At 40.3% G+C, this 26,474-nt stretch overlaps 1 protein-coding gene across 1 annotated transcript in view; it reads left to right on the top strand.

Moving 5' to 3' along the window:
• Positions 1-26,474, top strand: part of ANO4 (anoctamin 4) — a 114,199-nt gene that overhangs the window by 84,568 nt on the left and 3,157 nt on the right. The window contains exons 15-25 of the mRNA XM_054199248.1: positions 134-298; positions 3,891-3,927; positions 6,484-6,595; positions 7,662-7,719; positions 10,380-10,477; positions 14,354-14,496; positions 15,534-15,686; positions 17,390-17,537; positions 19,936-20,055; positions 23,111-23,216; positions 26,074-26,269. Coding sequence (XP_054055223.1) covers positions 134-298; positions 3,891-3,927; positions 6,484-6,595; positions 7,662-7,719; positions 10,380-10,477; positions 14,354-14,496; positions 15,534-15,686; positions 17,390-17,537; positions 19,936-20,055; positions 23,111-23,216; positions 26,074-26,265 — 1,332 coding nt within the window. The 3' untranslated portion in view covers positions 26,266-26,269. The remainder of the gene's footprint in view (positions 1-133; positions 299-3,890; positions 3,928-6,483; positions 6,596-7,661; positions 7,720-10,379; positions 10,478-14,353; positions 14,497-15,533; positions 15,687-17,389; positions 17,538-19,935; positions 20,056-23,110; positions 23,217-26,073; positions 26,270-26,474) is intronic.

Genomic DNA, 26,474 nt, shown 5'->3' with positions numbered 1-26,474 from the left:
CCTTTGTCTGAAATTTAAATGGATGTATTTTTCAAGTCTTTAATTGGTTTAGTTTTCAGAATTTCAGGGAGAAGTTAACTCCTGTTCTATTGAAAGTTTTCAGGTTCTTCTCTCTGATTCTTTCTTCCTTTAGATCTGTGTGGTGATTGCTGCTGTTTTTGGCATTGTTATTTACCGTGTTGTGACTGTCAGCACTTTTGCTGCCTTTAAGTGGGCTTTAATCAGGAATAACTCTCAGGTTGCAACTACAGGGACTGCAGTGTGCATCAACTTTTGCATCATCATGCTACTGAATTTGGTGAGTAAAACAAACATATCCAAAGTTATACCCAAGCCATCAGATCAGTAGATATCTAGGTCTGCAGACCACTGAATGCTTTGGTTCATTTTTTGGCAGGAATGGAGTATCTTCCTAAGCCGGGCTTGGCATTATTGTTTATGGACATCATTCACTATTTATGTAAAGTATAATTCCTAACCCAAAACACTATGTAAAGTGTGTTTGAATGTTCTAAAAAACATTTTAAGGAGACATGCCCGTACTCCCATTTTATCCTCTGCCTCTTTTTGTCCTCTCATATGTTTGCAGGTTTCAGTCCACTTCATTAATATTCTTCTTTTTAATTAGTGTTTTAATGTTATTTTTTAAATGCAGTGGCCAATATTAATTCTTGTTTATACTATTTCAGTAATTCCAGCTTCAGTTTTGCCAGTAGTTTACTGGTGAGGACATGCATACACAGACACAATGTCCATATGCAGAACTCCCTTGGGCTGAAAACCTCACGAGGCTTGAGCAGCCATGACTTGTTCCATGAGCTGCCTTTGCCAGGGTACACCAGAGACATGGTCAGGGTGCGTTGTAGAGGTCTGGCTGGCTGAGATCAGGTTGTTGTTGTGAATTGGTTTGGAACCAGACTTGGGACAAAGACAAAAATGGAATTTCTATGCGGTAACAGCCCCAGTAAGACAGCGTAGCATACATTAGATGGGAAATGAGTTTCGTCCTTCCATCGAGATGCAGGTACTTCTGTATATTGCTTTGATAGCAGTGGGTCTTCTATTAGTTGCTCTTGGCAAGAGGTTTTTGTCAACTGACGTTATAAGAATACATATGAAGGGGGAGAAGGGATGAACCTACAAACCATCCAAGTACTGGAGCCAGGACAGTGTATCTCTGCCCACTCAGTAGCAAGTGTCTTCTGCAAGAAGCGTGTTAGGCTTTGCTTCAGGAGATATACTTCCCAGAGGAAGTATAAGATGTTATTTCAGGCCTGTACATTTCCAAGTGCTAGCTTGGAGACAACTTTCTTTCCTGTGCAATACCCAAGCATTTCCATCATCTAAAAATTAATTTTAGCAGACCCTTGTTTATATAGCAGGATATTCCAAGAGGCTTTGCTGCAGAAATTCACTTCTCCCTTTGGCATAGGCAAGACTGCACTGGTGACTAGGACAGTCTATGAAGAACTGTTGACTTTCCTATGTTTTTCCTAAGGTGTGACTATAGGCTGAGAAAGGGCAGAAAGAAGAGGTGGAAACTGTTATTCTCTCCGAATTTGTACCAAGAGCTCTCTTCTTTTATGTTATTTTTGATTTATTGTTTGTTGTCTGCAGCTTTTGGGGGTTTTCTTTAATCTACCTAGAGCACACAATAAGCATAGAAGAAATAAAAAGAAAACTGTATGTATCTATGTCAGTACAACATCCATTTCCAAACTCTCAGAATAAGTCATTGTATATGCAGTGAAGCAGCAACAAAGAAATACTGCACAAACAAAATTATTTGGTTCTCAAAGAGTTTTACAGCTTAGAGAAATTTTTAAAATAATGGAAAATGGCTTGAAGGTGCCTTTTGAGAAACTTTGTTTTGTTTCCTAAAATACATCAAATAAATAGACTGCTGCAAAGATGGATTTCTTAAGCCTTATACTCATTACCATGCAATAAACACCACAGCCTTAGATCTGGATATAGCTCATGGAAACAAAAGATCCCCAAAATATGAAACTGCATGAGCTTTTCAAAAGAAGGATTTAAGAACATAATCCCTCACTTCCCATGACAGATTAATGTAGTTTACTGAAGGACAGCAATGGGATTTCTTTTTTAAAAAAAAAAAAAAAATCCCCATGAGCAATTCAGGTAGTTGAATCTTCTACAAACTGTGACTCAAGAAAACTAGCTGGAGAGCAAGCAAAACTACAGTAATAAAATCAGAATGGACCAAGATGTTTATAACAGTAGGGAATTCAGTGCTAGGAAGCCTGGAAACCCACCAGTGTTTCTGATGTGAGTTAACAACCTCTCCAAGCATCAGGGGAAAGGTCTAGACCACAAGTGACTTCTAGACTGGATGCTCTGAGACCTCTATACGTACAGTACAGACCCATCATGACAAAACTAAATGACCTTCAAGCATAATGTCTCCCACATAATCCTGCAGCCTGGAACAATCATTAGCTTTACCTAGGTTAACAAAACCTGTTAATTCCAATGATATCGCCGATAGAAAATATGAACACAGAATAGCTTATGATCCTAAACACAGCCCCTTGGGACTAGTAGTAATAAACTGCAGTAGCAGATAATTAGATCCAAACATTGTTAACAGAATCTCTAAAACAGTCTTACTGTTCCAGGAGGAATAGCAACAAAATACAGTTTTGATACCCGCTTCTTCAGAGCAATGTACATTTATAAAATAGCACACTGACTACATTTACAAAATAGCACACTCCCTGCTGGGATCAGGGTATAAACCACCCAGACATTTAGCACTTTTACAGTTGCCCTTAAGAGATGCTTTTAAACCTAGAAGAAACCACCTTTTTCATTACTTGAAACAAAACTGTTTACTCCAAAGGCAGCAAAAAGCTATTCTAAGCAAGAATTGGTTGTTAACATGGATGAGAGAATTCAGGATGGCTTCAGTTCTTAAGCAGGCAGTTTGAACTGTAAATTGTACAAATCTCAATTTAAGCAAGAGTTTATAAGGATAACTGCAAATGAAAAGAAACATTGCTGATATGCACTTTAGGTACAAGTAAGTACCTGAGCCTGGAATATGAGGAGCTTTGTATCCCTGTAGACATCAGTGAGAGTTAAGGACATTTAGCATTGTGTAGGAACAGGCTCCAGACTCATTTAAAGCAAATGGAAGTCATTGTATTAATTTACACTAATACTGATGTTGGTGGTGACGTACTTTATAGGTTCAAAAACCCTTTGCAAATACTAATTGTGAAAACCCCCCAAGTTAATTTTTGTAAGCTTTATGAAGTTAACAGCCTCTCGGAGTGTCTGAGAGCAGAAAGTACCGCTTAGGAGGTAGAACAATGTCACCGACTTAGAGTAAGAAATGTGTCTGGTGATGGGGATTACTAAAGACTCTCTGAAGCAACATTGTCTCCCCAGTGTCTTTCCTTTCAGCACCAAAAAAATACCAAACAAAACCAAAAAGCCCAAAATACCCAACATAGCAGAGCATGCTCTTACTAGGGTGATTTTTTTTGTGAGATAAATGTTCCATAAGTAACTAAAAGAAAAATCTCAGTTGTGCTATTTATTGTTCTGCTTTGTGTTTTTGGAAAAGTTATCTGACCCTTTTTCACTCTGTATGTAAAATAGGGACCGTGACTGCATTTTTGTTCTCCGTATATTGTGAATGAAAAGATCTGAGTATAAGCTTTAAAAATATTACTGTTCCTTGTTTGATTATATCATTATTGTATTATTACTGTATAGTTTTATTATCATCATTATCAGAACATCACAGACACTATCTGGGTGTCAGATTTAACATGTAAGAGCAGTTACTCTACCTAGAAAGCAGTCCTATGTTTTTGAGCTGGTCACACATCTAAGAGGCTGTTTCTTGTCTGTTACAGCTGTATGAAAAAGTTGCTCTTTTCCTGACAAACTTAGGTAAGCAATGTTAAATACAAAATTGAATTATATTGTTCTGATTTTTTGATCCCTATACTGTGATAGCATTCAAACTGTCTGTATAAATGTGAGAAATACTGATTAATTTGCAATCTATAGGAATTAATGTTTTCTTAAGTTTATAATAAAGGAGTATATAAACTAAGCTATAGTGCCATTCAATCAGTGGTGGCAACAATCACCCACCTACCATGCTTGGTTGTTGTTCCAACCCCGTACCTTGTAAGAATGTAAACATATTGTTACCCTGGGAGAAAAAGGATGAGTTTTCAGAGAGATTGAGCACTCACAATTCCCACGTTTTGTGAAGACCTTGAAACGGGGGCATCGTTTCTGGAAGCCAAATTTAAAGCTTGAAACTAAGGTGCTTATTGTCTATCAAACATATGCTTTTAAGAAGGGGAGTAATTTGGAGGGAAAATAACTAGGTGACTCATCAGCTTTACCAACACCTAAAGTCTAATCGTGTTTTAAGTTTCTGTACTCTTTTCAGCTCACCCATAATGGTGATCTTTATGCTAGAGTAAGGACAACGTGTTTTCTAAGGACAGCATGCACTGTCCTGGGGGTAGCAATAGGCCATCTCTCATATATCCATGGCTTAGGCAGAGTCTCTGGAGATCCAGATCATGGTCGAAGATTGCAGCAGTTGGTGGCAATTGGCAAGGGCTCCTTAGTGTCAAGAAGCCTGAAATGAGACTCTTGCTGAAGGCAAACCTTATTATGGCATGTGTAGAAGCGGTTTGAGGAGATTATATTGAGCTTCTCTGCATACCTGTGTACATTGATGGTGTTCCGTAAGGTATTTTGGACCAGGTGGAGAGATTTTGGTGTCATCTCAGAGGAAACACAGAGCGGATTTTAACTAGTGTCAGGGCTTTTCTACATCTGGGAAGTCATGGCTGATGTGTTCAAAGCACATCTGTGTAAGATAGCATTTTATTCTGTTGTTCCTTATTAGACTGAGAGCCCTCATTTGTATGCTGTAAATTTAAAATAATTTTGCCATCCCATATCCATGGATAAGATACCTGCTAGTTACAGTTGAGAAACGTGACTTCCAAGTATGTGATTTGCAAAGGCTATACCGTTGTACTCCCTGTGACAACCTGGGGACAGTAAGAGCTTGATTACTTTCTGCCAGGTTATCATCAAGGTAGGTCTGCTTCTTGTACCCTGTGCAGAAAGCACTTGTATGAAAACTCAGTGGGTCAAGCTGTTCTGAGAATCTTCAGACTGTTTTGTGGCTTTTACTCTGATGGCGTAAGTAGCTGATTTGATTTGAACGATCTTTATCAGTGTAATAAGCTCAGAGTGGGATTGGCAGCAAAGCTACATTCAGGATGTCCTTCTTCAGCCTTTACATGACATTTTTCAGAGCTCATGTCTATGCTTTTCAGAGCATTGCCATTGCCTCTGATGGGCATATGAGCAAAGTTTCATCTGCAACAACCTTGTTAAAGTCAAACTCCTCCTTCCCACAGACCGACACAAAAAATCCACAATGCTTTATATCTTTCTGCTTAGCTAAATACGTACGTACTGGCATAAACACAAACTTGGGATTCTCGAAAGGTATTTCCAAATCACTAACACAGTAGTTGATTTATGGTCTGGTTTATGGTTTTGTTGATGCATCTATTTGAAATTTCCTCATGGGTAGGGTGGCTCTAATTAAAGAGAGTCTAGTTTATCATTGTTTCCGTACTTCCAGTACTTTAATCGGGAAGTAGTACAAGTACTACCATTATGCTACTCAGAGTCACCATTAATACCTCCACTTCTCTGATTACTCCTGTTCACAGCAATGGTTGACTAATAAGCTCCTGCCAACTGAAAAGTAGTTCCAGGACATGGTATTTATATGTTGGCATAGGAGTTGTTTTGTTAAATTCTGTCTTGATATCTCTTTAGATGGAGATTAAAGGCCCACCTGAAGGGAAAAATATGTCTTCCCCTTTCCCATCTGCCTTACCCCATCCATTGCAAAATATTTTTTTTAGTCTTCTGCGATGAGCTCCCTGGGACAAAGAAAGGGAGTCATGCAGTAGCACTCCACTGATACCTGTGTAGAGTCCTTAGGTGCCAGCATGGTGAGCAAATCCATGAAACAGAATTCCAAGGAGGATTTACTCCAGTTCAGTGTGACATCTCTAACAAAAAAGGCACTTATATTGCTCGTAGTGGGGTGCTTTCTGGCAATGTCATTATGGTAGGCTGCAGAAAAGGAGCCTGAGCCTGTAAAGCACACAGGAATCCAGGAGGGCTGTTTAATATACACATTATCTCAACCCCTTTCTTACAGTCTCCTGGGAATATACATATTCAGGTATCACAAGAGATTTTTAAGAGTCTTTACAAGCTCGCTTGCTGTGTGCTGCTTTTGGATACAATTTCTTCTGTCAGCTTATATGTTGAAATCAGCAGGCTAATTTACAAATACTTTCCCATTTCTGCTAGGTGCCTGCAGCCTTTGTGCCAAGAGAGATTGTTAATCTGATCAAACCTCTCAAACTGTGCTCTCTTTCTTCACAGAGCAGCCTCGTACTGAATCCGAGTGGGAGAACAGCTTCACTCTGAAAATGTTTCTTTTTCAGTTTGTCAATCTGAACAGTTCTACCTTTTATATAGCATTCTTCCTTGGAAGGTAGGATTGAGATCTGCACCCTCATATGTGCAAAATGAAGTAGAGAGAAGAAATACAACTGACTGTAATGAAACAAAATGGGACCATATTATCACACATCTCAAAATGCAAATTCCATACTAGCAAAGCAGGACAGACTGCAGTTTTACTTTCCTTTCAAAAGCCCAGAAACAGACATGTAGTTTTCATTTCCTAGCATCATATTGGCTCAATGCTAACTCTTAACAATTTCACTGCTGGGAACTGATGCATCCCACAATACTATACACGCAGATCACTTCACCTTGTCTTTATGTGCGTGATTTGTACAGGTAAGTAAATGACTTAACACTGTGTCTTTTTCTTTAAGAACAGAACAGAATAGAACAGATTAAATTTCAGTTGGGAGGGATCTACAGTGATCATCTAGTCCAACTGCCTGAATACTTTGCTGCTTCTATTATATGATTTGAACCATTTAGAGGGAATTATGAGTTGTTTTTTTTCCACAGAAAATGAAATATATACATATATATATTTGTATGTCTCTCTCTGCAAGTCCCCTAAAAGCAAAAGAGCCTTTGGGTAGAGAGAACTTGAGTAGAAGAATCCATCAGTATGGATTATTTGCATGTGGGAAGTTGTGGGAATCATTTTGGCAGAAAACGTGGGAGAACTGTAAGAAAATTATGTTTTCCTAATGAAAACTAACATTTTCACTGATTTCACAGAAAGGCAGATATCACAGCCCACATTATGGTGTAAGGAAATGGACTGGCATTTGAAAGCCCTTTTCCAAACTGACATAAACAATTTTATTCAGTTTTTCTCTCTTCTCTGCATATGCGGAATATCCAACAGCAGAGTATTTGGTATTGATATAAAACTAGAGGTAAAAATATACTTAGTCCTCCATGGCGATTATTCCAGGAATCCCCTGAAAGTTTTTTTTTGCAGCATAATATCTTTTATAGTTATATCAATCACACTAAGATGACATTAGATTAAAACAACAGTGTGAGCTTTCTTCTGCTACTGTGAACAGACTGCTTATGCAACATAGTTGATGCGTATTCCTGTGTTAAAGATTTACAGGACACCCTGGTGCCTACTTAAGGCTGATAAACCGGTGGAGACTGGAAGAGGTGAGTGTTCACTAACTACACGCTGGTTTATCTGCTGCCCGCAGATGCAGTGAATGGAAGCAGGGGCAGACACATAACTGTCTAGGTATTTTTGAGTGTGTTATTGGGTTTTCAGTTGCTAACTGCACACTAGGGACACTCTACCATCTGCTACAAAAGTATCTACCTATTGATATATATGCCCTTTCCAGTGCTAGCAGTTTGTGTTTGCATCACATTCGGATAGTGGTATCAAATGGTTTAAACTTTACTCATATTTTTACATCGGAAATATTTCATCCTTGATATGAATCAGTCAGATATGAATCTGATGACTTTTTTGCTTCTAAAAAACCTTTTACTCTCAGCTTCCCTAGCATTGCTGAACAGAGAGCTAAAATAATAAACTGATAACTTAAAAATCCAGACACATACAATGTGTTTGAAAATTGACCAAAGCAACTGAACAAACTTCCCAAAAGAGCTACTGGAATGATGTTCCATGTCTATAAAACCAAATGGATTTGGAGAGCAATGAGGGATTGGCTTTGCAAGTCGCTCAAGGGCCAATCCCAGTTTTTTGGCAAATACATTCAGAATTCAAAAATCATCTGACAGTTACTGGAGGTGAACAGCAGCAGATCCTTGATCAGTCATGTAGCTTCCAGTGCTGCTTTTTGCGCACTCAAATCCCATGGTTTCTTTCCTGCTTCACAGCTGAAAAACTGAAACAGCTCTGCAAATACATGACAAATGGCAAGTGGAAAATACAGGTCTTACATAGCCAACATGAATTTACAAACACTTCCAGATATATACGTATTTTGGTTAATAGACGTTATACAAACGCTAGGAAAAAAAGGAATAATATTAAAAAGCCATCCTATTTTTGAAATAGTGAATTCTGTACATTCAGGGAAAAAAAATTGATAAATGGGCAGACAGAAATTTACTGAACATCCCTCCAAAGTCTGAGAGGGGCTGAGCTGACCTAACAGCTTGCTGCTGCCAAAAGAGGACAGTTCTGCTCTTCCTTTGAGCCTTTCCCCAGAAGTTTTCTCCTTCCTCTTCCGCTGCACTGGTGCTGTCTTGTCCAGCCTTGTGAGAAGCTTATTCAGTTCCTGCTATCAGCAGGAAAACTCTCTTTTTCTGGCTGAATTAGTTTTCTGATGAGTTACTGGGCTGAATCCTCTCACAGAGGCATTAGAGGACAGGGAAAGAACCTCAACTGCAGGAGCAGAGATGGGAGGAACAAAGAACAAGGTTTGGGAGGGAAAAGCAGCAGCAAGGTGTTACAGGTTGGGTCAGTTGCTGGTGGAAACTACTATTAATAGTCCCTACTATTTTGGCTTTTTCAGAGAAAAAAAAAAAAGCCTAATAGTAAAAGAATTGTCTAATAAAAAAAAGTCTCAACTATATTGACCATATCTGTGCTAGGTCTTCTTAGGAGCATAATTTAGAATAAAATGCCCAGATATCCCTCCAATAGCCCTCTTTTAATCTGTTGAATGAAGGCAAGTGTAAGACATCTAATAACACGATATAGTCTAGTCCAGTGTCTGTGGGCATATTCCCGCAATTTATATATAGTGATTTTATGGTTGTAACATCACTGCTACTTCATTAATACTGTACCTACCTTTCTCAGGTTATTTTGGCTCGTGTGACTGATTCCTAAAAATGGAAGGATGATGATTTAATAATAATTCCAGAAAAGTTAATTTAAAAAAAAAATAATAATTATCTGCCACCCTGTTAATCTAAAGAGAAGCTGAATGAGGTCAACACAAACCTCAACAGGGACCTAGGTTCTGAGCACTGTATAAATCAGTATGTATAAGAAATACACATCACATTTTGTTACAGGTGATAACTAATTTTTCCTCCCTAAAAGTTAAAGAGAAATAGTTCCAGTCCTATGCCAGTGATCTGTTCGACTTATCCAGAACACCCAGGATTTAACTATACAGCTTGGACTCTACTGTTTGGATCCTCAAAGACGATAGTGCAAAATTCTCTTTGAGGACAGAAAGCTTTTTGTCCTTTTCTGTTTCTTCCAATACTAGATGAAAAGTTGTGGAATTACCTGAATTTGTACTAGCTGAGCGTCTCTCCCAAAACCTGCACCACTTCTTCAAGGTCTGGACCCACTGCTAAAGCAAGCAAGGACTCAGCAAAAGACACCAAAAGCTGTTGTTCTTCAAAAAGAGAATAGCTGCACAGTCTGCTCAGTCATATACATTAAATAGTACTCAATAAACAGTATTAGTCCTATCGTCTAGGCATAAACTGTTTGCCTGTGCAGCCAGGAGGCATTTTCTGTTCATTCTTTGACTTGATGCATGTCAACCTCCCCAGAAGCTGTTAAAATCATTGGAGAAATTTGGTAGCCTTTGCCTCTGTCCCACCCACAGTTCCAAAACATGTTAGAAGCTCTAATGTGAAAACTGCATTGGTTTCAGCTGATTCTGACCTCTGCAGAGAATTAGATGATAAGCTTAAAAGGCTCGTGGTATGATACGGTCCCATATGCTCCCATGAGTTTATATCTGTATAAAAATGAGGAGAATGGCATTTAATTTCCTTTAAGTAATTTATCTAATAGCCATTTCTAGTCTTTAAGGAATGCTTTAAAACTCAGCATTATTTCTGTTTAACCTTTTGTATCTTTTTTTCTGTAGTGCCACCCTAGTGGATGCCTTATTGATCTCTGTATGCAAATGGGTATTATAATGGTGCTAAAGCAGACCTGGAATAATTTCATGGAACTGGGCTACCCGTAAGTATATATATTGCCTATGCCTCCATAGGTCACAGAAGAGTAGTTAATTTATGCTTTCCTTATGACCAGTTATATAAAAGCAAGATATAGTAGTCATTACAATAGAAAATCCCCCCTAGGATACAAAACTCTTAATATAAATTTCCAGACATATACAGATAGATGTTTTTTGGTGTTTCTTTTTTTTTTTTTTCACATTGGACATAGTTTGCAAAAGTGAAAATGTAATATAACTATTAACAAATAAATATTATATTTGAAATACTTGATTTCATTAAATTGTGTTCCATGCTAAAACTCCTTGAAAATAACTGTAGGACTGCTGTATTCCTTACACAGGAAATATTATATTGTATGTATCATTTTTTAGCTATGCCAGTAAGTTCTAAATTGGATTTCTCCTTGCTGGGTGATAAAAGATGCCTGAAAGGGCAGGTATGAGCTGGAAAAAATGCACTGCTGGCATATACGCTCTCAGAGATAGAAAAATGTACTGACTGGTATATAGACAAGTTCCCTGGTGATCTTCAGGGTATTATGGAGCTGTGCCCTAGCTAAAAAGATAGACGATTATTCATTTCCTATTGGTTCATTTCTTATTGATTGGTATTTAATGAGCACGTTTAATATGATTAATATTGACAGTTGATGCTAGAGACGGTGTGGCAGGTCATCAAGGGAAATTAGTAAGTGGGAAAATATAAGAGAGAGCTGACATTGTCAGAAAGTTTGCCCTTGCAAAGTTCAGAGGGATTTGCTTCACCGCAGGATCCACAGCAGAGTTAGTGCAGAGTTCGGTCCCTCACCTGCAGAAACGTGTCGCGGCAGCGATTTTGGGCAGCCTCAGTGCTCATCACATCTAGCTGTAATGGGAACAGAGTAAATGATTTAAATGCACAGAGGAACTGGCAATCAAGGTACTCAAAGCTCGCTATCTCTCTCCATCTTCCAGGGTTTGCGCCTAGCTCGGCTTGCCAGGATTTTGCAGCTGGAGGAATTAGCCGGGGTGGGGAGGAGGGAACACCGGCAGCAGTATTGATCCTTCTCTTTCCACTCCCTGCCTCTTTTGTCAGTTTTCATTACATCTTTCTGCTACCTGTTAATAGGGATTTCAAAACCTAATAAAGAGCACAGAAGGGGATTAAAGAAGATGACTGAAGGAGATCGGGGAAGATTGTTTAAGAACAAGTGATTTAATAGGAATAAACTACTTCAGGTGAAGTCAGTCTCTTCACTTTAGAGTCACAACGAAAATCAGAACAAAAAACACACAGTCAGAACAATGTGAGATGCTTCAACTTATTCTGATGAGAGTTGTATTTTCTCTCCAAACCTTTCACCTTTCAGCCCACCTCCTAGGCCTTAAATCATAGAATCATAGAATCTTCATGGTTGGAAAGGACCTTTGAGATCATCAAGTCCAACCATACACACACAAAAAAAAAAAAACCAAAAAAACCCCAACAACCTACAATCTCTGCCCTTCAGAGCATGCCCTGAAGTGCCAAATCTAGACGTTTCTTAAATACCTCTAGGGATGGTGACTCAACCACCTCCCTGGGCAGGCTGTTCCAGTGCCTGACCACTCTTTCAGTAAAGTAATTCTTCCTAATATCTAATCTAAACCTCCCTTGCCGCAACTTCAGACCATTTCCTCTGGTCCTGTCATTATTCACCTGGGAGAAGAGGCCAACACCCACCTCTCTACACCTCTCTACAATGCCGCAGGCAAGCACATTTCCTTTTTGTGTGGAAAAAAAACCATCATCATTTCTGCTAAGAGCATGATCGGAGCCAACACCATGTGGATGGCCAGAGGATTTGGAGGCAATCCTGTAGTCTGTAGTAGAACATCACTGCACCTCCACCTGTGTGCTGGCTACTGCCTGACGAGACCCAGGCAGAGCCAGCACTGCGCAGTGCCAAAGCTGATAGCAGAGAATATTTCCCTGGGAGACAGCCCTAGAAGAGGAGAACCAGCAGCCTGTTTTGGAGAGTGGGTTTTTGCACCATTTCAGGGTGGCAGCCCAGCTCTGGTGCAGGCATGTGCTCCCACAGGGACCGCAGAGACACGCAGGACAAGTCAGAAATGCCACCAGGTGTTCCTTGGCGACAGGAACCCTGCCACATGCCGTCACATCTCTCACTGATACATGTGGCGTTGGCTTGTCTTCTGAAATTTCTATCCGAGAGTTAAAAACTAGGTTTCAAAGATAACAAAGAAGAGGCCATAGGGTTTGTGTTAGAACATGGAATGTTTAGTGGATACATTTTTAATACAAATACTGGCATGTCAGAGTGGTGCTTCTGCTTCATACAATCGCCACCTCGAAATCTCTGAAAGTGTGCCTCCATTCTCCTTTCCTGCCTAGATATATTTGCAAAAACTAAGAAACAAAGTATAAATTACTGCTTCATTTGGAGGTGGGAAACTGCAATTTCAAGTTGATGTTTTTCTTGAGGGAAAAACATGCATCCATATTAAAATGGCATTACATTGCATTGTTCACATTTTGCTCACATGTAAATCAGAAAAAGGCATCTCTGACTTTTACTAGGGGCCTTTGCTATTTGTAACACTGGTTATGGTTTTCCTTTCTCACAAAGAAGGAAGTTAACTGGGATCTGTCTTGGCGTATTGGTTTCCCAGCCACCTCACCCCTCAATTTGCTGCCTTTGCAGAAATTCAGTTCTCGGCCCTCCCACTTTCTCATTGCCAGGGCAGGAGAGGCAAAGTCCCAAAGGGTGTTACCGACTGCAGAGATGTGCCTTTAACTCTCCCATAATCACAACCGTGTCTCATTCACAAGAAAGGCCTTTTCCGCCTTTTTATGCACTAGTGGCTGGCTGCAAGCTGACAAAACCAATATTTTAATATTTTCTGTATTTCCAAATTTTGGCTTGAAGTTCATGCTTGTACCTCTAAATTTTTTTCTTGCACTTCTAAATTCTAGGTTTTTAATGTCCTGCACTCAGTTGAAACTCCACTTTAAGGAAGATAGAAAAAGCTATAACCTCTCTGGTAAATGGCCTGAATGGAAAAATCATCTCTAAGTCTTAAGAAAACACGCAATTCACCAGTTTTTGCTTTCTATGCTAACTGTAACTCATGTCCTTTGTTGGCCAAACCAGTGCAACTCCCTGACCTGGAGGAGCAAAGGTGTTAATTTCCGATGTGAACATTCATTTCCCTTATGGCTCAGTGCCTCACACGGTGCTCCTACACATGTTTTCTTAAGGAACAATGTGTTCCCTCTGAAGTCCAGTACAGCTCCCCCACTTCTTGAGGTGGAGATAGCTCTTACGTCAGCCATCATTTTTCTTGGCCATCATGTCTTGTCAGTAGTCCGCACATCTCTTTCTGCCCTTTGTTCCTCTGAATGTCTGGCAGCAGACACCATTCAAGGTTGCGTTTTCCCTTCCAGGACTGCCTGGGGAATTTTACCCCTGCGCACTGTAGAGCCGTGTAGAGATGCCACGTCACACACAGGAAGCATTAACACTCTATTTACTGATTTCTCAATTAGAGCTCAGCGATCTCCACACAGCATTGCATTCTGCCATATAAACAGACCCTAAAGTGATTTGCCATTCTGTGTAGGGAAAAAGAAGGTAAATAAGTAATGAAAAGATGTCAAAATCCCTCTTCTATTTTAACCACATCTAGGTCTGAATTACAGTCCCTCAGCTCTATCTGTTTTCGTACCTATTGCACTGTGTCATCAGCCACGTATATTACTAACGCGCTATTTTCCTGTGCATTGGGAAATTTATTTTGTAAGGTGTGTTGTGCACGCTTAGCCTCTTCCAGTTCTGTGATGAATAGCTAATAATAATCTTCACCTTCTTTCTTTAATTTATTTGAAAATGTAGGCTAATTCAAAACTGGTGGACCAGGAGAAAACTACGGCAAGAGTACGGCACACAGAGAAAAACAAGCTTCCCACAGTGGGAAAAGGACTACAATCTGCAACCTATGAATGCATATGGACTCTTTGATGAATACCTAGAAATGAGTATGGCACTGACCTTAGTTCTCTCTCTTTCACTAGATTCTAATGTTGTTGCTTTTCCGTTGTTGCGGGCTGGTGTGTTCTTTTAACTATTGCTGTACAAACCTGAAGAGGCCGCAAAATGGTTTTCATTCTCACAGGTCAGGTGAGGAAAGGGGGTGAATTTGTCAGAACCAAATCAAACCAGTGTGGCTAACCACACTGCTGCTGGTGGGTAACCTTGCACCTATGAAACACTTCTCATTCTGGCTTTGTGTGGGGAAGGTATTTTTTCCTAAACCAGAGCGCACCTCTTCACCTGTATACATTTCTGAAGAACTTTGCTGTTATTTACTAAAGGATCTTCCCTTGGGCTTTTATTTTTAAACTGCGTGGCACAGACCCGTATGCTTGTTTGTGTTTATAATTCACTATAATGTATAACCTCACATTTACAAAGTGGACGGTTGTCAAAAGGCATTGTTCTATCCAGAGGAGAGGGGAAGATAACTGATCAACGAAATGTTAAAGAACAAGAATTCTTGCCCTATGTGACTGAACTGTGTATGCCACGATTGTGTTTTTCTTTTCTCCCTCACACAATTCTTTTCAAATTAATAGGAAATTTAGCAGGCTGAAAACCTGCCTCCAGAAATTTAACACAAAATTTCAAACTGCTGCCCATCTGTACTATAAAAAGGAATGTCAGCCCTAATCTTTGCAGGTACTCAGAGATCCTAGTTGATGCTGAATAAAAATGTCCCTTTCTAAAAGCACAGTTTGTCCACCTCCAAACTTCTTTCCAAATTACAAGAGCTAGATGTTGCCGTCCATCCCGCAGACAGATGTGTATTTGTTCTTGTCATCCTTGCTCTGAACTTTCGGCAAGGAATTGCTGTACAAGTGTCACTACACTATTGTATGGTACAGCATAATACGAAATCTTTGTATATTTATACATAATGATTTATACATAATGTTTGTATGCATATATTATTTGGTCTTAGAACTTGGGATTAGATCTTAACAGTTTACACTGGATCTTTCCTTTTTTTCCCTAGTTCTTCAGTTTGGGTTCACAACCATATTTGTGGCAGCTTTTCCACTGGCACCGCTTCTGGCCTTACTTAACAATATTATTGAAATTCGGCTTGATGCGTACAAATTTGTTACCCAGTGGAGAAGACCTTTAGCTTCAAGAGCCAAAGATATAGGTGAGCTTTTTGTATGTGTGTTTGCCACATGTGTGTGTCATTTTTAAGGCAAAGCATTGACCACTTCATGTAAGAGCAGATTAAGGTATTTTCAGTCATCTTCCCCATTAACAACACATAATTAGATCGTTCCAAAAAACTTCAAGTATCCGATGCCAATCTACTAATGCAATTAATAACCTATATTCGAAGATGTCTTTTCATAATTTTCTGGGTGACTTAACAGCCAAGATGTTTTGACGAAGTGATCGGTGTTCTCTGCAGGTTTTTCCGTGTGTCAGACACACTGTGTGAACACATGCCACTGCTCAGATTGAATATAATAACCAGGCAGAGCAGCTGAAACATGAAAGTCAAGTTAAAGCAGCCACCATCCTGTAAGGGACCTTGTGTGTTTTCTATTTACCTGGCCAAACCCAAGCTCCCCTGTGATTCAGTGGCAATGCCCACCAGGTCCCCTGTTGGGTCAGAAAGGGTGGGTCTAGATCCCAAGAGACAACTTGCTCTCAGTGAGGCACACCTACATTGCTAAACAGAGGGCTCACATAACTTTGAGGTCACCCAGCCACACGCTACTGCAAGGGCTCTCTGAACATATTTTGACTATAGAACTCTTCTGTCCTTGCAATGCGCAAAAGCAGAACACCTTTAGGAAGGACTCTGTAAAACAAAGTCATCTGCCCAACGCTGAATCCCTGGTGTCTTTGGAGGGTTAAATAGGACACATTGCTGTCCATCTGCATTGCAAAAAACCAGTAGCCCCCACCATGAAATAGCAGAAGCCCAGGCTTTGTGTTCTCAGAATGGTCCACCACGTACCTAAAGCCTGTGTCTGAGTAAAGCTTTGTTTGTGAACAGTGTGGATCTATGAGTTTAGGTACAAGCCTGGACATCAGCCAGTACACAGCATACACTGCAGACATACTTCCTGAAAAAAAAAGTTATAATATAATGTTAAAGCAGAGAAAAATAGATAATTTTTTTCAGGCTGATTCAGGTGTGATTTCTCAAAACAGGTTGCATTTGCTCCCTATTCAGCAGAGTTTTCAGAGACAGCTTGACGCCTCACTGAAATCAACGGATGTCTCTAACCTTCTCCTTTGGTGTGGTTCTCAGTGATGGTCCCCATGACCAGAGTTGCTGTGTGCCTGAACCACAAGCTCTGTCAGATGGTTGAGGATGGGCCAAAAAAGCCCAGCTGATGGCTAGGGGCTGTGCCATTGTACAGCATTAGCATGCCAGGAAGATTTTGATGCTGATAGGTACGTGCTGACCAGCTGTGCATGAGTTACACACAAGGCCCCTGTGAAAGAAAGATCATGGATTGTTTATATTCATGGCTGCCCTGGCAGACCCTCCTCAAAGGCTGGATAGCCATCATTGTAACCAGGGAGGCTTACAGTGTTTCTTAAAACTGCCAACATGGGTGTGTGGCTTGGAGAAGCCAAGGCCTCCATGAGCATTTTTGCAGCTTCCTTGAGATTATTTGCAGATAAGCAGAATTCGCACTCAGTGGGAACAGGAATCTGGTCCACTGAGGTCCTGCTGTTCAATAAGAAAAATTATTTTTACTCAGTAACTCTTGGGTAGAAACTACATTGAAAGACCTTGGCTAGTGGGGACAACTGCTTCAGGGCATGCAGTATCTCAGGCACTTTGGTTCTTGTTTTTCCTGGAGCTAACGTACTCTCCTTGTTGAACAGGAATCTGGTACGGGATCCTGGAAGGCATTGGAATTCTTTCTGTTATCACAAATGCATTTGTTATAGCTGTGACATCAGATTTCATCCCTCGCCTTGTTTATGCTTACAAATATGGACCTTGTGCTGGCCAAGGAGAAGCTGGACAAAAGTAAGCTTTTCTTTGGGAAAACAGATGCGCATGAAAATCACTTACTACTTGAATAGATACAGCAGTACTGTCTGTGTACGTTCTGATTCCACTAACCCAAATTCATTGCTTATGCCTAGGTAACAGATATCAGCCACAGATATTGATGCTTTGCATGTTCACAGAATGGGTTGCTGAGTGACTATAATTTATGACATTAATTCAAGGAAAACATGGCAGAGCTGTTACAGAGATTTGGTGTGTGTAACAGTATGCTGCACAAGCTGCACTTCCCAGCTGGTGTACAGGGATATAACCCTCTTCTCATTCTGAAGTGATACTGATACTTGTCAGTTACAGATTTAATGACCATTTTAAACTTATTCACCAGGCTTTTTATCCTGATATAGTATTCAGCATGTATTGCTCAAAAAAGTAGTGTCTAACAAGAGGAAGCAATTCCCAACTAATAAATCAAGATATACTTACAGAGCAAAGTAATTTGTTTTTCTTCTAAAACTAGAGTGCTTAGATTAAATCTTTCAGGAGATATTTGTGAACTGAATCCCTGCTGCCTAAGTGGATTTTCTTTCAGTGTTGCTAAACACTGAGATTATATTAGCGTGTGCACACCACCAGCAAGTATGAGTATAGCTGCTACATGACAACTTGTGAAATCCAGGCTGTTGGACTCAGGGCAGGTCACTGAATCCAGCTGAACACAAATAGACACGGTTCGCAAATGATCTCCCTGCAGCTCCATTAGCAAGGACCCTACTGTTCAAAGAAACCCCAGCTAAACAGTAGGCAGTGACACAGAGCTTACATTCTGCTATTAGACATATGGCAGATTGATTTTTCTTCCCTGCTACAGAAAGCGAGTTCTTCTGTTGCTGCTTTTTTGCTGTCTTTTGGTTGTCAATACTGTTTAATCACACTGACAGAAGAAGGGAAGCCGTCATGGCAGCTCCTGATTAGCAGTGCTGCTAACTTGCTGTCCTGCAAGAAGTTTGGCATTTAGTCAGTGCCAGGGGAAATGTTCCATTTATTTTCATGAAGAGTTAAATTCCCTTCACGAGTAGCGTGTTTGGTCTGGTGCCAGTTGTTCCTGAGCATGTGCCTCTGCTTGTGCCATTATGAGGATCCATAGGACGTTGAGGCACTGTCAGCAACTTTCCTTGCTACTGATTTTCTCAGGACCACCGTGCATGGAAAAAACACCACCTTTAGAAATTTTATTTTTGTGAAGACTCCAGCATAACTCACGGGCTTTGAAACTGGTTCTGTGTGGGGAAAGTAGCTTGACTCACAGAGGAAGCTCATCATCTTTTCACAAACCTCTTGTACAGTGTTTTCACACTTCTCCTGCTTTTCTGAGTGAATTTCTAGATTAGACCATCAGACAGTAATCGTTTGAAGGAGTCAACTTGGATCAAAACAATTTATGTCACCATTCTGGATACTGTTATTAATAAGTACTATTACAAAAGCAGGAAGCAATTCAAAATTCCACAGGAATATTGAATTTTCTCAAATTAAGGAGTCAAGAACATCTGCTGTTGAATAACTTAAATTAGAGAGGTGCTTTTTTCTTTCAAAAAACACCTGCAGGTATTAGATCCATATGACACCCAGTGATACTAGAAAAATGTATTGTAATTAAATTAAGTTCCAAATGCAATTAGTATGGAGATTTTGAGACAAAGCTAGATGGTGTTTAAATGTAATTTCTCAAAGACTGTAAATTCCATAGTTTAAAAAAATCAACCAACCCTTACTGTGCATTATACTCTGCACCAAGCTGAGCTGTGCCTGGACTTACCTGTGCTTGGACAATGCAGGATGAACAGCACAATGCACTTGCCATGTATCTCTTCAGCTTTATTAACACCAAATATGAGCCTTCTAGTGACTCCTGCAGCCCTTTGTCAGGCGACATACATTCTCCTACTCAGTGTTCTCCAAACTCTACTTGACCCTCCCAGTGCTCAACCACCCTGTGAGTACTGAGGTTTTATGTAAAAAGCTGTTCTAAGCGTATTGCCTTTCCATCTGATTTAATGTCCCTTTGTGCTAGTACCACGAGGGTAACAGTGGGAATATTCTGATTATCTTCCTAGTGCTACTCATTATTTTCTCTGCCTCTATTGTGTCACCTTTTAGGTGACTTTTCTTTCCAAAAGTAACCGGTCCCAGTCTTCACCATTTCTCCTCCCACAGAAGTCTACCATTGCTTCACTTTTATTGTCCATCTGACCTGCTTGAGCATTTTTTATATTGCCTCAACATCTCTTTCAACTATTAATAAGCATCACAGTTATACCATGGATTTCGTGAAACCCAGAGAACATCCTCTTGGGTACAATAATTAATGGAGAAACCTTGCTGTGTCCTGACTACAGGATTTTTTCCCCTCTAGGTGTATGGTTGGTTATGTTAATGCCAGTTTATCAGTATTTCTGGTGTCTGACTTTGAAAACCGTTCAGAGCCAACATCAAATGGAAGTGAATTCTCTGGTTCACCATTAAAATATTGCAGGTAAGTATTGGATCCAACTACCTCTCTGCTTTAAGACATTGCAAGGGAGAAGCATCATGGTAAATTTGGGGTTGGAACTAATTTTCAGAACTTAAAAAACAGTAATGAAAAGAATTAACTGTGCTATTCAGGGACATGCTCATGGTACTGCTTGGCTGTTACCTGCATGATTCCTTCCTTAGATACAGGAGAAGCCAAAAAGTGAATATCTGGCAGGTGTTCCTAATGCAGGATTTCTGTGGTGTCATGGCTTGAATCAAACACAACCATCATGAAGAAATACGGTATCAAAGGGCCAATAATAGGTGACTGATTATTTAGGTACCAGTAAGATGAAACTGTAATCAGATTATATCAGAGGACATGCACAAGGAAGTCCAGGTTGCACAGGAGTGACCACACCGAGTTATTTCACAGGTCTGCCAGGCATAAACAGGGTCTGTCCTAAGCTACCTTTACGAAACCTCAAATCCAGCACTTCCTAATTGCTGAGTGGTTAATGTGTTTATATCGTTGCTTACAGGCGTAATTATTAGTAATAACCATATACTTGTGGTTTGAATAAAAATAAAATGAGCAGTTCATTATCTGTATGTCTTTGTCCTCAGCCAACCGATTGGAGAAATCGCAGTCTGAAACTAGTGTGTAATGACGGATTTGCACCTGATTGATTTTAGTGGTCCAAAGAATTAAGAATCTACGTAAAAGTCTTAAATGGGGTCCCAACCAAAAATACCAAACAACAAATACAGCTACCATTTTTTTTATTGCAACATTGGTTTACAAGCATGAGCCCTGGCAGATGCAGATACAGTTAATCCCAGTACTTTTCACTGTGAAGAATTGAAATATCCTTTCATGAGTGCCAAAAGAACAAAAGATACTCTGTGATACAGCAAAAGTCAGTGATACTTTGTAATATTGTGCATTTTTATTAATAATAAGAAGTTTGAGTGGTATAGCATAATGAACAGGGTGGGTGGCATTAATGCTTTTTTTAAACTAACTGATATTCAAGACTATTGCAACTTATTTGGCAGAAAGAACATCCCAATGTTGAATCCATAGGTAACATTTTCTGTGGAGCAGAACCATGTTGAGAATACTCCATTTCTCATAGTTTGCTGTAGCACCGTTTAATAATGTTTTGTAATTGTGATCATTCTCTTCCCCCTCTTTAATTCCTTTCTTCCCTAACTTCAAGCATGAGGTTGCTGCTACTTAAAGCCGATGGTGGAAATCCCATCAATAAAAAAAGTTGTCCCCTCAATATCCCATAAACAGAACACTATTAAAACTGGTGCCATAAATCTCCAGAAGATAAATCTGTTCTTTTGGGGGACACTGAATTGTTATGTATATCTACCCTTGAAAGAAAATGAACATCTTCCTTTCTTTAGCTGAGTTTATCAGCTACTTAACCCACCTGAATTCTGCTAAAACATCAGTCATTTTAATTGCACTTCAAGCCAGATATTGATAGTGAGGTAAGGAAATATTACGTTCTAGTGGGCAATAGTGTGGGCATTTTTCCAGGAAGGCAGTCTGTCTGAACAAAAGACAGTGGCCATATTCAGTTAACTTCTGCTCGCCTGCGACCCAGATGGTGCCGCGCTATTCTGGTTGTTTATAAAAGTTTTCCCCGTTTCTCCGTGTGTAGTGCAAACTCTACTGACTTGGGACTTGGTCCAGGGACTTCTGTTTTCAGGATGCTTAGGATATTGTGAAACATCCTGAACTATGAAGTCAGCATGCTGCTTGCAGAAGGGAAGATCATCTCAGTTTTAAGAACTTGCACTAGATACTGCAATTTAAGGGAGGTTTGTTGCTGACTAAGGTGTCGAGACACAGTTTATTTCATTTTGTGTAGCACCCTCCGCAACCTAAGAAGGTGAACTTTCAGGGAGCAATACAGATTATCATAGATATGAAATAACTGTTTATTTCTTTTGCCCATGTGAGTTTTCTTTAGTTGTTTAAATCTAACTTAGAGATCAAGCTTAAGTGTATTATTTACTATGGTATTTTCAGTATTTTTTATAATGGGCTTTCTGTCCCATCTAGGAAACAGATTAAGAAGAAAACAATTTTTACACTACTTTTGAATTTAGTTTCTGCAATAGTATTTTGGAATTAACATACTGCTAGTAGAAATGGACTCCAGAACGTGTTACTTAAGCAGATTTGTGATTTGTTAATGTAGTTTCGGAGTCTTCCTGGATCCAGCGTTCCCAATAGATATTTCCAGTTGCTTTATAGAGACCTAAAGTCATTAGAGAAACATCCTGTGAGGTGAGACACTAGATCCCTTTCTTACACAGCCCTTGCCCTGTTGGTATACCAAGGCTCCACTAAAGTCAGGATGAGTCATGCTTTACACCGGGCATGGCCAGCTAATTGACCAAGGGCCAGTGGAGCCCATGAGGTGGTTTTATATGGATTTTGGGAGGGCTGTCAGGCTGGCAAAATTGGGTACATTTATGGTTTTAAAATGAACTTTTGGGAAAGTTCATTTTGGGAAAGTAGTGGGAAGAAAGTGGCCCTCATAACAGCAGAGCATCCCATCCTGCTCCATGTTCTGAGGAGGTTCCTGCAAGGCACATGTCATGCTGCCAAGGGAGCTGCTGTAGGGTCAAATCGCTGGTGCTGAGCACCCAACATCCTCTGTATTTGCTTCAGCAGTTTCACTTCAAACGGGCACTGCCCCGGTCCTTTGCAATGAATTTCCTTTAGCAGCTGGAGCGCAAAGTGCACTCCTGGAGTGCATCTTACCGTTAGGTTTCATCTGAAAGTGAACCCATTTGGGTGAACCAAAGCATGGCAAGCAGAGGTGATCAGGACACTTGCTTCGAAAGCATGCGCCTGATCGGAAATAACACACTAGTGTAGGCCCAGCCTAAGAAGCACGCAGGGTTGTGGTAACTCGTACGGTCTGAACTGAGATCATTTTGGTGCAGAAAATGCAATGATCGAGAGCAGCTGGGTTTCGGTTTTGCCTTCCTCCCAGGCAGCAGGGCAGGACCTGGCTAACTACCACACTCTGCTTGTCTTTCAGGTACAGGGACTACCGAGACCCTCCTCACTCCCCAGTGCCCTACGGCTACACGCTGCAGTTCTGGCACGTCTTAGCAGCACGGTTGGCTTTCATTATTGTATTTGAGGTCAGTGACCATTCAGGTGGCAAGTCTGTTTGTTTCTCCGTTTTAACAAAAACAAGAAAATGAAACAAATGTCCCTTTGAAGCCTTTTCATTGGGCTGATTTATGGTGGCAGCTGCTGAGATTTTTGTGTTAGTTTCTGCTGTTTATATTGTGCTTTGTATTCTCAGATCTGTTTTCTGAACAGTCACAGGTATTTAGGTCTTAACAAAAAGGGTAACACAGCACTTTGAAAGCTCTAACAGTGACTTGCAAAGAGGGGGAATAAATGAAGCTTTTATTTACTTCCTGAGTTTTGGCATTCGTGTCCTGGCTAGGCTGGGAAGTCACATGCTAACTAGTGAGGAAGGAGTGAAGAAACAGGAGAAGAAAGATTAAATCTGAACAACTGAAAAATTAAAATGATTTAACTTACAGTATTTACACATCTAGCTTTTTTCTCTATTTTTTTAGTACCATTCACTTCCCCACAATGATTAGCACCACAAAGATGATGACAATGAAAAGGATTCGATACCTTTGCCAATGTTCATAATATTAGTACTTACTGTCGGTATCTCAGAAATCTTTAAGACAACCAGAGAAGATAATACCATCTTCACACGACTGGTAGTCCCATGCTGACTTTGAAAAAGAGAGACAGGAGGGTAGGTAAATAGGATGAGATCATTTGAAAAACAAAATGCAGTTCTTAATGCCTGAATTTCAGGTGCCTGAATATCCCTGCCAGAAACCAGGGCCTTAGCATCTCTCCAGCACAAGCAGTTTGAAATGCCTTTTACACTGTGAAGAAGCCAAATAGGGAACAAATGATTTTTAAAAACTCTTTACGCAATCCTCTGCTCTGAAATCATAGCAACAGAACATCCAACACAGATATGGAAGCCGTAATCACCGTTAAGTTATTGGCATAATGTTCATGAGCACATACTGCATTTCTGGCTCACAGTACTGTGTAAATTCAATCTGAACTGAGCTTTCGAAGCACCTCCTTGGATCACAGAAACATTTGAGTTAGAGGAGAGGTGATGGGGAAACATTGTCTAGATTGTTTCTTGCATAGAGATGTCTTGGTGGCTCAGCAGAAGCACGAAGGTCTGCAGTGAATTGCCCCTGACTGTCATTTTCAGCCCTTCCCAGGAAAAGGGGGAACATGACACTGCAGGCTGGGCTCTCTCCTTCCTCCACACTGGGCTAACTAATGAGGGGTTGGTCCTAAGGAGATCAGCTCTTCCATCATCTCTGCCATACTCAGGGCAACATTAAGGGAAAGAAAAAAAGAAAAAAAGATTTGACAGAGGCCTGCTGGGCTTGATCTCTTCTTTGTTTCTTGAGCTGTCGGTACTGAGAGCCAGGGTATCTATCTCCAAAAAGGACTACAAGAATGGCCTTGGCAGGTCCCCCTACGCGGTTTTAAGGTTGAAGAGAGCCTGGCTGCTGGATACACACTTGGCATCTCGGCAGCATGGCATAAGGGCAAAGATAACCAATGCAAGAAAAATCAGCCCTGCTGAAGTCTCAGTGCCCAGCCAAATTAGTGACCAGCTGTGGAACAGCTTCTTGTGTCTGCCCAATACTTGCACGAGAGAATTGACTTTGCTTTGCCCCAGCCAGAGTCATAGGCTGGCTCATAGGTGTCTCCCTCAACAGGAGCCACTGTTTACTGGCACTGCAAACTGTTTCCTTAACTGTATCTATGAAACGAAAGCAGTAATTGCAGCAGAAACCATGACTGTCTTTCTCTGTGGAGAACACTAATGGGTGTATTGTGATTGCTACAGCAATTGCAGCAAAAGATGGCACTAAGAGATAAGTGATTCAAGGTAGGTTTTTTCATAAATTAAGTAACTACCCAAGCTCAGACGCCTTTTTGTCACTGAGGAAGTGGGTATGGTTATTTTGGCTATCTTGACCTCCCTCAAAACCGAACACAAGTATTTCGAATGACTGCAAATGGAATTATTTGTCCAGGCTAAACTGAGCATTCAATTACATCCTGACAGAAGCAGCTGTTTCTCTTTTTTTTAGGTTTGGCAAAAACCCCAGCAATAAAAATATTGTGGGTTTATTTCACATGAGGGAAGAATAAGTGGGAAAACATGTTACATTTTCTTTTCAGTGGCTCTCAAAGTAAGAGTTCTGCTTGGAGAAGAAGAAATACCTTTATTTCTCCAATCTGGAATGAATGTCCTTTCTGAGATGGAGGATTTTTCTGTTTCTCTGCTCCTCCTCTGAAGTGGAGTGAGTAAATCTCCAAGCAGCATCTTTGATCAGACAAAAAAGGACACTCAAGCAACTCTCCCCCATCACACTCAGGCTTTGCCGTGGCATGCCTAAAACGTGAGGGACAAAGGATCAGTTACCTCATATTTAATTGTGATATTTAGTAAATGGCAATATGACTTTGGATGAGAGACGCAGCATAAGAAAAAATGTTTTGTTTTGCATAGGTAATTCATCGTTTCCGATACTGATGCAAGGGTTTTCTCGTAACAGGGAAGTACTATATCATCTGATCCTCCTCTTCCTGCAGCACAATCCACTAACACCAGACTCTGCCCAAGCAACCTTACAGCAAAGCTTGGCCTCAGGGCTTTGAGCACACAGGTCATACAACAGTTCTGAGGCTTTATTTGAACGCAGCTGCTCTTAACCTTTGCTGAGACCCATACTCCACTCCCTTTGGATGGAGTTTTTGTGGGGGAAAATCTTTGTGGTTTGGTTTCTTCAAATTTAGTAGTATATTTAGTTCTAACACAGCATCTTTTTGTGGATTGGAAGGAGAGGATTTTCAGAAGATACAGAAAGTACTTGTTTTCTTGCTAAGATTTTCATTTTTCATCCCTTTTTGTTTTCACAGCACCTTGTCTTTTGCATAAAGCACCTGATTTCCTACTTAATCCCAGATCTCCCAAAAGATCTGAGAGATCGGATGAGGAGAGAAAAGTACCTGATTCAGGAAATGATGTATGAAGCTGAACTGGAACGTCTGCAGAAAGAGCGGAAGGAAAGGAAGAAGAACGGAAAATCTTATCACAATGAGTGGCCATGACGGGGTGAGGAAGAAACTGCTTAAAAGAAGATAGGAATTCTGTTTATACAAATTTCCTGGTTTTCTACAGTGGAAAGTGCACTGAAAGGAATAGTCAGTCGATGCTGTGTGCACTTTGCACGTGTGCACCCATGTTTAAGAGGGTGCATATTGTCATAAGCCTTTTGAAATTAGCGGTCTTGCAAGACTTAGTCTTCTCCAGAGCTAAT

The sequence above is a fragment of the Rissa tridactyla genome, chromosome 1 (assembly GCF_028500815.1).
Source record: "Rissa tridactyla isolate bRisTri1 chromosome 1, bRisTri1.patW.cur.20221130, whole genome shotgun sequence".
Taxonomy (NCBI): domain Eukaryota; kingdom Metazoa; phylum Chordata; class Aves; order Charadriiformes; family Laridae; genus Rissa; species Rissa tridactyla.
The sequence above is the reverse complement of the archived record's forward strand: the minus strand, read 5'-3'. Positions and strand labels throughout refer to the sequence as shown.